Source organism: Dasypus novemcinctus, chromosome 3, assembly GCF_030445035.2.
Source record: "Dasypus novemcinctus isolate mDasNov1 chromosome 3, mDasNov1.1.hap2, whole genome shotgun sequence".
Classification (NCBI taxonomy): domain Eukaryota; kingdom Metazoa; phylum Chordata; class Mammalia; order Cingulata; family Dasypodidae; genus Dasypus; species Dasypus novemcinctus.
In genome coordinates, this window is record NC_080675.1 from 131,571,079 (window position 1) to 131,584,602 (window position 13,524).

The 13,524-nt window shown below is 38.2% G+C and overlaps 1 protein-coding gene across 1 annotated transcript in view; it reads right to left on the minus strand.

Moving 5' to 3' along the window:
* Positions 1-13,524, minus strand: part of ALDH1A2 (aldehyde dehydrogenase 1 family member A2) — a 98,372-nt gene that overhangs the window by 40,218 nt on the left and 44,630 nt on the right. The window contains exons 5-7 of the mRNA XM_023587219.3: positions 4,636-4,697; positions 2,478-2,606; positions 2,241-2,354 (exon numbers count right to left, since the gene is read on the minus strand). Coding sequence (XP_023442987.1) covers positions 2,241-2,354; positions 2,478-2,606; positions 4,636-4,697 — 305 coding nt within the window. The remainder of the gene's footprint in view (positions 1-2,240; positions 2,355-2,477; positions 2,607-4,635; positions 4,698-13,524) is intronic.

The window sequence follows — 13,524 nt, forward strand, 5'->3', positions numbered from 1 at the left end:
GATTTAAACAAAAACAAAACCATGAAAGTACTGAAAGAAAATGTTAAGGACCATTTGTATAATCTTGAGGTGGTTCCTGTAAAGATGACATAAAACCCAGAAACGATAAAGAAAAAGGATTAAAAAATATGACTAAACTCAAATTGAAAATTTGCGCATGGCAAGCAATACACTTTTTAAAACCTAAAAAAGCAAATGAATTGGGAATAATATTTGAAAATTCTACAACAAAGATTAACATACTTAAAATACAGGGAGATTTTATAAATAAAATCACCATTCTAATGACTTCTTGGTAAGCAAGTTAAAAAATAAATGTTCTTTTATTTTGTAATTCTACTTCTAGGAACTTATCTAACACAATATCTAGTATATATCTCCAAGGATTTTTATTTCAGTAGTCTGTATAATAGGAAAAAATTGTGAAAAAAACAAAAATTGGGAAGTGTTCAATAATGGAAGTTTACTTAAACTATGACACTGATAAAACAGTATTCTTATGCAGTTATTAAAATAAATGGAGATTTATAGGTTACAGACACGATAAGGTGTTCATGATATATTTTAGGATCTCATTTTTACTAAAAATTAATACAATAAAGAAGAAGCTTTTTAATGGACTCAATCAGGACCATTGGTTAGTTAACTGCAAAAGGAGTTTAAAAAAGCAGGTACTCACATGGAATATTTCATTTTAATTTTAAACAATTATGTATGGTTATTCTCTAATCTTTTGATATAGGGTCAAGAACTCTTCCATAATAATGATCCAGTATTAGGATTTCTGGTTTCCATTTCTTTTAAGTGGAATGAGGACTCAAAAACACTTACAAAGCAATCCAAGTGCATACTATTATCTACATGGAAAATTTTCCCCAATCTTTACAATTACCTTTTCCAATCCCAATTGACTGCAGTTTTTCTTAGCATTTAGCCTTTAACAAGTCTTCTCAAATCATTCAATCTAATGTATATAAGAGTAATAATTTCCTTTTACACTCATATTTTAGTTTATATATTTCATTTAAATTACAAAATTTCAGTAACAAGTTCAACTGGAATTAAAGGGTTTGGAAATAAGACAAACTCTTTTTTTTTTTTTTAGGTCCTAGGGTCAGAGATTGAACCCAGGACCTTGTATGTGAGAAGCCAGTGCTCAACCACTGAGACACTGAGACACATCGGCTCCTCTGAGTTGTTTTATTTTGGTTTGTTTGCTTGTTGTTGTTGTTGTTTTTAAAGATTTATTTTATTTCTCCCCACCCCCTCATTGTTTGCACTTGCTGTGTGCTGTGTCTTTAGGAGGCACCAGGAACTGAACCTGGGACCTTCAATGTGGGAGGGAGGCACCTAATCGTTTGAGCCACCTCCATTCCCTGCTTTGTTGGGTCTCTAATTATGTTTTTTCTTCTTGTGTCTCTTGTTAGCTTGCCACACCTGCCCATTGCATCAGCTCGCTGTCTTGCTCGTTTTTTCTTTAGGAGGCACCAGGAACCTTTGCTCCCTGCTTTATTGGGTCTCTCATTGTGTTTTTCTTGTGTCTCTTGTTGTATCCTGTTTTGTGTCAGCTTGCCGCACCTGCCCATGATGTGGAAAACTAGATGAAATTCAAATTTGAGTGTCCATAAATAAAGGTTTATTGGAACACAATCAGGCTCATTAGTTTGTATATTGTTTATGGTTGCTTTTGTGCTACAAGAGCAACAAGATTAGCTGCAACAGAGGCCATATAACTCACAAAGCCTAAAATATTTACTCCCTGGCCCTGTACAGGCATCTTTTGCTGACTCCTGCTCTATATCATCATCCCTTACAGCCCTGATAGTATGACATATTTGCCAACTGCCTCACTAGGGCCTGGTGAAATAATGAAAAGAGAAAGCTGTATGTTCATTCCATTCCTTACCAGGGACTAATCTAAATTTTCACCTTCTTAACTTGATTCTACTATTACTGTTTTTGACTCCTGAAAGTGTGTAGAACCCCAGCACCTGGGAGAGCCTCTTCTGGGGCAGATTTCATACAAAGGGCATAAAAAATGCTTGAAGATCTGTGGCATCAAATGGTCCAAGTGCACCTCTGCTTCAGCATTCACAGTGTTCAACCGAGGGCGTATTTTGACAGCCTGGGTACTCACCGTCTCTTGGTCTCCAGTCTAAGACCACTATTTTCAGGTTTCTTTTAATCCCTCTACTCATTTGCAGGACTCGTTCTCAACCCATGGCTTCTCGGGTACCTACCTCTGTGGACCCTGTGAATGCAATCTTGTCAATGCCAGCGTGAGAAGCTATTGCTGCCCCAGCTGTTGGTCCATATCCTGGCAAAATATTGATAACTCCCGGTGGAAAGCCAGCCTAGGAACACAGAAGTGGAGGGAACATGGTTTGTGAAAGTGGATGAAGCCCATTTAATGGAATATGCTCTAGAGGCCCCAACTGGAAGGCGAGTCAGAGGCAGTCTTGAAGTCAGTTTCTTACCTCCTTGATGAGGGCTCCCATGTAGAGCGCGCTGAGTGGTGTTTGTTCTGCTGGCTTAATGACTACCGTGTTGCCACAGCACAGAGCTGGAGCAATTTTCCAGGCAAACATCAGCAGGGGGAAGTTCCACTGAAAGGAAAAAACTCAAGGTTGATAGATGGAAAAATATTCCTCCACTATTTTGTTTTCAAGCTGTGACTTCTCAGATTTCTCAGACCAGTCCTCAACATAAATCTTGTCTACCACAAAGTATAGATGTTTGGATTTTTAATTACTCCATTAAGAATGGGAGAGCACTGACCTTGGAAATTTCTTTTTTTCTCTGTGTTCAGCAAATTACTATATTCCAAATACCCACCAAAAGAAATTTGGTGCAAAGGGAGTTTTTGTGCTTTTTTCAAAAATTGTTATATACATATAAATAAAATTTCAATGAGGCTTTTAGTTCCAGTAAGTTCTTGTTAGTTCCAGTAAGTTCTTGTGCATGAAATTTTTTTTGGTACATTTGGAATTTTTATTCCTGGATTTTTACACTGGTATAAGAAAGCTCTTCAACTTGGAAGAACCAAGAGAATATTCTAGTTGTGCATTATATTTAAGTCAATGTATATTTCAAGGTAGTACCTTCTCTTTACATACAGACAATAGCAGAAAACACATATTGTTACAGAAAATAAAGTACATCTGATGACTAATCAAAAATTTTAGTTTGTCTCCTTTCCACTGCAAAATAAACTAAAGGAATCTGAAAATATTTATGTGGATATATGCATTTTGGGCTTAAAATGGCTTAGACTGATTTTAAAAGCATATTAAGCCTGCACTGTCATAAGCTCAGGCTTGAGCCTCAGTACTATCAGGTGTCATTGATAATTTCATTAAGAAAGAAAACAGAAATCCTGGTCTCCTGGCCTCAGCCCCAACCACAACGTGTTTCTGCCTGAAGCATCTCAGCTGCCATCCTTGAAGGCCTCTCACTGGCCCTGGCAAGCTTGCAAAAATATACAAGTGTCTTGGCTTCACCAAACACCCAATTTCTTTTCCCCTTAGTTGTTTATAAACTGGGGAGTCCACAGCGATGTTTTAATTCCATCTACAGTATATAAATCTTGGAGCCCAGTAATTGAGCTGGAGCTGGCTGACAAGCAGCTCTTGTCCTGTCAGTGAAAGCCGCAACTCTGAGAGTCTGGGGAAGGGCAAGAAGAGCAGGTTTGTGTTCCTATAATTAAGGTGATACAACTTCACCTCTGCTCTAATCCCCTAAGATTTCCTGGGTGGTTTAGGAACAGAAGAACATAAACCAAGTCTCTTGTTTTCCTTTTTCATTCTCCAATAAATTTCACAATAACCTGGGTCTTGTGGATCTTTTAAAAAATATTAATCCCTCCCAAAAATCTTTGAGCCCCAAAGCCAAGGATTATCTTAAATTATTGTCCTGTATTTTTAAAAGAGAAAACTTCTTGCTATATACACTGAGAGTTTTGTTTGAATTTTCCTATGCAATCCCTGATAGAATTATTACTACTTTTAGAAGGTTCAATGATGTTTTGTATAGTGCCAAGGGTGTGCATGAGAGGGAGAAAAGAAAGGATAATGTTTAATTTTCCAACCCAAATACTAAGCACTACATCTATTTCCCTTTACAAGACACACAACGGCCCGGCATGGTTTCAATTATGACCGTGACATTAATTGTACTGCTGTGTCTTCTATAGTGTCTTCTATCTAGATTCTTGAGAAAAGAAACAGTGGGAAAGAATGGGATTAAAAGACCATATAAAATAATATGCCTGGAAAGATGGTGAATCACCATTCTAAAAAATAAACACACAAATACAGCAAAGCATTAATTTTCCATAAGCAGAATGGACATCCATAATCAAGGGCAGGTTATTAATACACTGTGCTTTGCTTGGCTTATTTTAATCATGAAAATTCCACGACTTGAGAACTCAACTCCTGGTAACGGAGCTGAAACCCTATTAACCTGTTCAAATAAGCATTTGCGGGGAGGCTGTTAAAGATATGTCAACAACAAGAGCTCACTTTTTTCCCCCGGTAATGGAAAACACACATTGCTGAGGTCCATGTTTTATGTGTCTTTAAGAGAACTGGTTTCAAATGAAAATAAATACAAGGTGTGAGGAGATACACTCACCGGGATGATTTGCCCACATACTCCAATGGGTTCATGTCTTGTAAAGGTAAAATAGTCTCCATCTGAAAGAAATGAGCATGATCAGTACCAGACTCTGGGCTAGAAGAAAAAATGCAGAGGGAGAACTTTGGTGGCCAAAAAAAAAAAAGAAGTGGAAAAAAAATCCTACTCAAATGTGCCTGAAGAGCTATTACTTGGCTTATGGGTTCTCCAGAATACGTCCCTGACACTCAAATAGTAGAGGAGAGGACCACTAAGGCAATAATTAAGGACCAATCTATGACACTAAAGCAGGGGTTCATAAGCTCTTTTGTTCTACAGATCCCTTTGCGAGTCAAGTGAAAACCACAGACCCCTTATTAAGTCCACACTATACGTGTATTATTTAATAAATATGTCATACCCACACCAAGACGTCCCCACAAGAATAATTTTTTTAAAAATTTCAATTCAAGCTCATGGACCCCTGGTTAAGAAACCCTGCACAAAAGGAAGTCCTCTGGAGACCAGGTGTTGTAAACTGGAAAACATTAAATATTCTATTTTATTTTAAATATTGAAATGATATTTGGAGGTAAGACAGTTATTTGATGTAAAAACTGAGGTGTCTCAAACTTTTAGATAACATTGTGATGTACTGAAAACAAAAACTAAGTAAAATACTATTGGGTATATTTAACATGTTGCACAATTATAAAAAGTGAATAATAAAAGTAAGATACATTCTGTAACTCAGTCCAAGTGCTAAAACTCATGTTCTGGGTATCTGAGGACCATAGGCAGAGCAATATAAAGAGGATGGAAGTCCACTTCAAAGAAGAACTCCATTCATATCTCAAAGCCTCCTCCCTCAACCTGGCCATGGAAGTGAGAACATCTTGGTATCCTAGGGGCTAAGAGAAAAGGAGCTTGAAAGAAATATAATAAACATGTTTGTCTGTTTCCCTTAGTTTTGGTTTTTACAGGTGTCCTGCCCATAAATGGAGGGCTGAGTTTTCCATATTGGAGCAACAGGCAATTGAGACAACTACCCAGGGAGTCCAAGCAAGTTCTTCTCTTTTCTAGGAAAATACCATGATTTTTATCTGAATTATTTTAAACGGTGAAAAGAATTCATCTAAGAGTGGCTTGTTTTTAGCTTATAGCTTTTCCTTTTCGGTATTGGGCAGCATCTCTGTTTTTCCTTCTATGTCAACCCTTTGGCCATTTCACTATTTATTTTCTCTCTCCAAAGCAGTCTCCCCAAGGAAAGTGAAGACCCTCAGCGAGAAGGGCATTACTATTAGGGATGGAGACGAAGGTGGGGAGTGGAAGAGAAATGATATCAATTCTTTAGACTTTTTTTTATTGCCTCTCAGCATATCTAAATCTTTGCCATTTATCACACAGAATTGTTTTAATTAAATTCAAAATTATGCATTTTAAAATTATTAAATTAGAGGTGTCTCTCTCTGTCCAACTTCTTTTTTTTTTTTTTTTTTTTTTTTTTAGGGTTATTACATCTTTATCTAAAAAATCTGGAACATCCCATCACCTCTATCCCATTTCCCTTTATTCTTTTTTTTTTTTTTTTATTTAAATTTTTTTATTTTTTATTGACTTTGTAATAATATTACATTAAAAATATATATGTGAGGTCCCATTCAACCCCACCCCCCCACCCCCCCTCTCCGCCCCCCCAACAACACTCGTTCCCATCATCATGACACATCCATTGGATTTGGTAAGTACATCTTTGGGCACCTCTGCACCTCATATACATTGGTTCACATCATGGCCCATACTCTCCTCTATTCCATCATGTAGGCCCTGTGAGGATTTACAATGTCCGGTGATTACCTCTGAAGCACCATCCAGGGCAGCTCCATGTCCCGAAGATGCCTCCACCTCTCATCTCTTCCTGCCTTTCCCCATACCCTTTGTCCATTATGTCCACTTTTCCCAATCCAATGCCACCTCTTCTATGTGGACACTGGATTGGTTGTGTCCATTGCACCTTTATGTCAAGAGGAGGCTCAGATTCCACCTGGATGCTGGATGCAATCCTCCCATTTTCAGTTGTAATCACTCTAGGCTCCATGGTGTGGTGGTTGTCCTTCTTCACCTCCATCTTAGCTGATTGTGGTAAGTCCAATAAATCAGATTGTAGGTGCTGGAGTCTGTTGAGGCTCAGGATCTGGCTATCACATTGTCAGTCCAGAGATTCAAATCCCCTAAATATATCTTAAACCCCAACATTAACTGCACCTCCAGCACATTAGCATGAAAGTCTTATGAAGGGAGATCCCATCTGAGTCCAGATTCATCACACATAAACACCATTTCCAAAGAGGGGCCATCTGCCCTGGTAGTTAACCCCATCGGCCATGACCATAATTCCCATGGGTCTCTTTAGCCCTCAAAGGAACCAATATCTGGGGGTTGTATCTGCTTTATCTGTCTCTCTGACTCTGCTCAGTTGTGCATGAGGGCAAACCTTCTGCCAGCCTCCAGACTCTTTTTTAGAAACTCGTAGCCATATAAACTCATTTCTCCTTTCCATTTCCCCCTTACTTTAGGTCAAACAGCATTTTAAAGTCATGGTATTTTATGTAGACATGGATATTCTGCTGATCCGCATTGAACCTTCCATATAAGGTCATTTTCCAGTTGCATCATCAGTTGGTAGTTGATAGTGGTCCCTCGTTGCCAGGGAGGCTCATCCCCGGGTGTCATGTCCCACGCTGGGGGGAAGGCATTGCATTTACATGCTGAGTTTGGCTTCGAGACTGGCCACATTTGAGTAACATGAAGGCTACTGTCCAACTTCTTATCTCCAATAACTCTTCCCAGAATTAACAGTCATCTGTAGCTGGTATATCTTTTCAGAAAACTTTTATTCATATTCAAGTATATGTAGTAGTATCCTTTTATCCTCTCTTTCTCTTTTTATACACAAATGGGATCATGTTACTCACACTCGTTCTCTATTTTGGGGTTCCCCCAAAATGAAGCAAAAACATTTTTAAATAGCTGCATATTAATTCATTATCTCAATAAATTATGGTGCTACTCTAAACTCTCCTGAGAGACAAATAGTTTGCTTCCAATTTAGACTTCTATAAATAATGCTGCAAAGACAATCATTTGAGACATCTTTGCGTATCTGTGAAATTTCTGGATCAAAGTGCATGTGCATTCCACATTTTGGTAAATATTGCCAAATTATCCTTCAGAAAAGATGAACAATTCACAATTCCTGCAACAACAGGTGATTTTTTTCATAACCATCCTAATACTGGAGTTTCTCAAATATTTTAATTTCAGTCAACCTGACAGGTAGAAAATGACAACTCGTCTTGATTGTGTTTAACTTGATGTATGAAGTTGAGCATCTTTTCATGTTTTTGGGCATTTTCAATTTTTTTCTTCATGTTTGTATTCTTTGCCATTTTTTTTCATTGATGTATTCATGTTTTTTACTTAGTGATTTGAAAAGTTCTGTGTATAAAGGCCTTTGTCATATGTGTTGCAAAGTTTTCCCCCAATTTCCTATTTGTCTCCTGTTTTATAGACAGTATTTTAAATGAATTAAATTAGGAAGGAGGTAGGGTTCAGCAACTTTAGAAAGGAAATTATTTAAAAATATATCTTCATTACAACAAGGAAAAAAAATAGCCAAAATGTAGAAACTGTCTATAAAATGACAAGAAATTTGAGTAATCATTTAAAAACTGAATTATCTTACCTTTGTGTGCAGAAAACTAAAAAATCTCCTGAATACATGTTATTCTTTACAACAGTGCAAGTTACACTATTGTTCAATTTATAAATGTCCGTAAAGGTAGAAACATTTTTCATGAAGAGCAACAACACTGATCAGTAGTGTGGAGAATTCCTTTTGCAAGGAAAGCCTCCCCACCTAAAATCTGCAGTTTGGCTATGATGATAGATGTAAGTGGGCATTCACAGACCAGAGAATTAGAGTGTAATGTCAAGATGGAGAGCAAATGGACTGAGGAAAAAAATTAAGAGGGACTGAAAGAGAATACAAGTGTTTAGTTTAGCAGCACATGTAAATAACTTAAATGGTTCAAAGAAGATTAACAAAACCCATGCCCAAGATAGAATGGTAATTCTTAAAGCATAGGAGTTTCTAAATGCACAGGAGTTTGAGTTATATTACTTATATAAGGTTGAAAGTTACTTAAGAAATGAAAGTGAGAGGGCAAAAAAATAGGCAAAATTCTTAGAAAGCTGACCTCAGGAGAAACTGAACTAAATGTGTCCCAAGAGAAACCTATGTTACAGGAAACGAAAACTTTTTACGGACTTGACAAACACTTAAATAAAGGTGGCAAAAGGAAAAGGGCTGAATCTTCCAGTTCTTATTCCATTAAGTAGTAAATAAAGAAACAAAGGCATTTTGGTGCTTGAACTTTTCCCAAAAGAGCACTGGGTAACAGGAGAAAAACACAAAGGCCCTAGACCTTGTGAGCTCAGTCTGTTCACCCTTCTGGATAGTGAACGATTACTCTGGACACCCCTACTCAATCTGGGATGCCTGGTAAAAGGACAGTAATGGCTTCTGTGGGCACGCCCATTGTCGAGGCCCTTGACAGCTATTATGACCCTTCTCCATTTCCCACCAATCTTCTAGACCTATATTATTCAAAGTGACTCAAGAGCCACCTTCGTAATTTTTTCACATCCAATGTCATTTGCTCTATTATTTACCCAGTACATTTTAAGTCAACTTATCATTTAAAAAATGTAAATATCTAAATATTAGCCTCATCTTAAGGAAAATCTGTGAAATAAAAGGTTTGATGGGCTAGTAATATTTTTCTCTATGATTTGCCAAACCTAGTAATTAAAATAAAGCAAAGTTCCCTAGTTTACTATATGAAATCATCCTGCATACTATCAGTGCTTTATGGAAAAAACTGTTCTAGAGCAGTGTTTCTCAAAGTTAAGTATGCATACAAAGCACCAGAAGGTCTCGTTAAAATAGATTCTGAATTGGTAGGTAGGTCTGAGATGAGGCCTGAGATTCTGTACTTCTACAAGCTCCCAGGTGATGCTGTTACTTCAAGTACACAGACCACATTCCATAGCGGGGGGCCAGATGAATCAAGAAGGGAAAAGGAAGTCCACTAGTAGACCCTCATTATACTAGTAGACTGACTTTCACCATGTTTTTCTGTAGAATTCACAACATATTTCCACATCCTTTTCTATTTCATGCTCACAACTCTATGGGAAAAAAAAAAAAAACTGCTCATTTCAGCATTTTATACATGGAGAAAGTGAGACACAAGGAGGTTAAGTCCAAAGTGATATAACTGGTTAAAAGCTGTGTCTTCTGGACTTGTCCACAAAATATGTAAGAGATCCTTTTGTGAAGGTGTTGGATATTGGTGGATATTTACAAACCACAGAATAAGAGTGTGATGTCAAGAAGGCACGCCAATGAGGTTTAAAAAAATGACAACCCTTGTGAAGAAGGGTGAAGATGATTTCTTGAGGATTTGTTACATTGACAATGAAAGTCAGACAAACTCGGGTACCTTATAAAAGGAATACCACAAAGAACAACACATTTTCCCTCAGAAGGAGGGGGGGGGCAGAACCAAACTGCTCTCTCCACTTTATCTAGGATGAATGACTCAAAGGGGTGGCAGTGCTATTTCTCTCTCTTCTATACCTAAGATGATACATGATTAGTACTCTTCTCTGCCTAGAAGGAAAAAAATGCTGTTCATGTTTAATGTTAATAATGATCTCTAAATATGGCAGGACTTAAAAGGTCATCCCTTTCTTTCTTCAGGTGTGCATTCAAAGCTCATCAGTGGCTGTCCCTGGATTTCTGTGGAATCCAGTATGGATTTGAACAGCACTTCAAGTGGCACAGTACAAAGACAACACTAGAGATCCAGGCTTGTTTACAACAAGAGTCAAGAGGATACCCTCCAAGCAAGGTTTGTTAAAAAACCCTTACGCTGGGTCAGATACTAGGAAACAAATTGTCAAAGAAGTTGGCATTTCGAAGTATAATATTCAGCTTTGGTTTAAAAATTTCAGAATAAAACAGAGAAGACTGGAGTCTGGATGCTCCTTAGGAAAAGATTAAAACCAGAGATGGGGCAAGCCTCAGCCCTCCACCCAAGAATACCTACCAGAAGAAGCCAGAAGACCCCAGACATCCACCATGAGATCTCAAACAAGTATCCAAGGTCAATTCTTTGTGAAGAACTGAAGCCCTGATATTGCTACCAGGGAAGAACTGGCTCTTCCCTGGCTCTCCAGGACCAAGAGTTCAAAAACGGTTTCTGAATCAAAGTGGTCAGCACCCAAGGCAGAGAATCCATAAATTCCTTGGGAGACAGACCAAGTGGGGGCCCAGATCTGACTCTTCAGCAGCACCAAATCAACCTGTTCACTCTCCCAGACAACTCACATCATTTTCTTCCCCTGAAATGCTTCTGCAAGAACTTAACATTTCTTTCTGCTCCTCCTCCTTCCCATGTATCCTTTGTTCCTTTGTGTCTGGTTGGGGTCAGTGGGATCCAGGGACCTTGCATCATGAAGGCTCAGCCCATGCAAGCTGTGCAGGGAGAAGTGCAGCGTGACAACCCCGGCCCCCCCCCCCCCCCACCAGCACCAACTCTGAGCAGGGACATCTCAAATAGACAGACACCTTTCTTACCCCCATACCAAGGAAAATGCCAGGATCACAATGAGCGCACAGGCCAGGAAGTATTGCAATTACAGGACTCTTCTAAGCCTCATCTCAGCACGAAAAAGCCATGTTGCATGACAAAGCTCATATCCTGCGATGGTGGGATGAGGGGTGCCTGGCTCTGATTGCAGAATGGGAACCTCCCGAGGCGATAATGGAGCAGGCCAGACACAGTGAGGCAGACCTGTGGCCCAGTCAGCTCAGTAGCCATCTCATCCACTCAACCAACCACACCAGCACATGAAAAACCAGGTGTGAGATGAACTCTGTCATCTACAGATTCCAGTTAAAGGCACAAACCTCTCTGAATCCAGATGCACAAGAAGAAGAACCTTCAGGACCCTCCAAGCCCCACCCTCTGTGAGGGAGAACTTCAGCGCTGTTCCACATGCGGCAATACTCCCCAGGAGCTGAGCTTTAGGAGAAGGAAGATCTCCTTCTCATGACCCTGGTCCAGACCTCCTTTCCTTTGATGATTTAGAGAAGATGGACCAAGAGGACATCACCTTTGGGAACAAGACTAATTGAGGAAGAAGGAGGAATCAGTGGGAACCTGAAAGGAGGCTTTTCCTGTGTCTTTGGGCAGCGATTTCCTTCTGTACCCACTTCATGGAGGAAGGGATTTGTTGGACGCTCTATCCTGCCTCTGGCAGTATCATGAGCAACACGTAATGAATACGTTTGCTGAATCCTTGATGTAAAAAACATTTTCATGACACATGACTTCCTCCCTGCAATCATGTCATCAGCAGTCTGGACAATCCAGGAGCTATGATGGAATGCACTGAAGAGAACATTTCTTAGTGGAACATGTCTGCATTTGCTGACTTTTGATAAGAGGGGAGGTAAAACTTGAAATTAGTTTGCCATGTAAAACACCAGGGAATGCAAGTTTTCTTGATAATGTGAGTTTAATATAGTGAGTTTATCCACTCCCATCTCTGAAAGTTGAATTGGGTACTAGAAACTACCTCAGCATTCATCAGTAAGGGATGATTAAACACATTATAGTAAATCCATAATACTAAATCCTCTTCTCACATGAATGTATTTTTTCCTCTGCCCATTTAAAATATTCAGAAAACCACAAGAAAATTATAATTGTAACTCCATTTGATCACAAGTATAGTCTACTGATTTTAATATTTCCACATGGTTGTTCATATATATATATATATATATCCATTTAGTTACTTATTTTGTTATAAGTAAATTATATATATTCTTAAAAGTTCTGGAAAAATTATTTTTCTAAAAAGTCTTCTCTCTTCTTTTGAAGTGGTAATTTCTATAAACACGTTAGGGTGTTTGGAAGTATTTATGTCTTAATCTTGGTACAATGAAACTACCTTTAAGAAATAAAAAAATAAAAAATAAAAGCTCATCAGTTTGATATAGAAAAATGTCTCCATCCAAATTTAAAAATGCCCTTTTAGGCTCCTATGATTTTATGTCTTTTTACCAAAGATGAGGCATAATAGAGAAGGTTTAAGCTCAGCAAGAAAGGATTGCATTTTATGAGAACACCAGAAAAATATTCTGAATACCACAATCTGAGCCAAAGGTCTAGAACATAACTATGGCAGAGAAAACGAAATAAGATGAGACACAGAAACAGGTATACCAGACCACATGTAAATACTATGTAAGACTTTTTCTCTCACAGCCTCTTTTCCCTTTCATGCAAAAAAGTAAAAACCAGAGTAATAAATACTGCTTTTACAAAGAGTTTAAGACACAGAGACAACTTTTCTGATGCATGTATACCTGTTTCAATGAAGTTTGCAATGCATCAAGCATATGAAAACTTTAATATCTCATTATACTACGACTTTGGTTCAACTATGGGTCAAATTTTATTGAGTATGCATGCATTGAACCATTTCTAGAACTGAGGTAAGAAAAGCCCTTTTCCCTAGAGATGAGTAATAAAATAAGCCTCCTCTGTATTTCGGAAAAGTTGAGCCCCTGTGCTGTGTACGTTGTTGGGAAAGCATCAGATTAAACAGGAAAGATATTGAGAAATCGAGGAGAAATTTACCAAATCATAATTCCCAAGAAATAGCTCCCAATTATAATACTAAGAGCATTTCAAGTACTGTTGAGAACTTTATATACAAATAAATAATAAAGGGAGCTTATTTGATAGCATAAAATATATAACATAG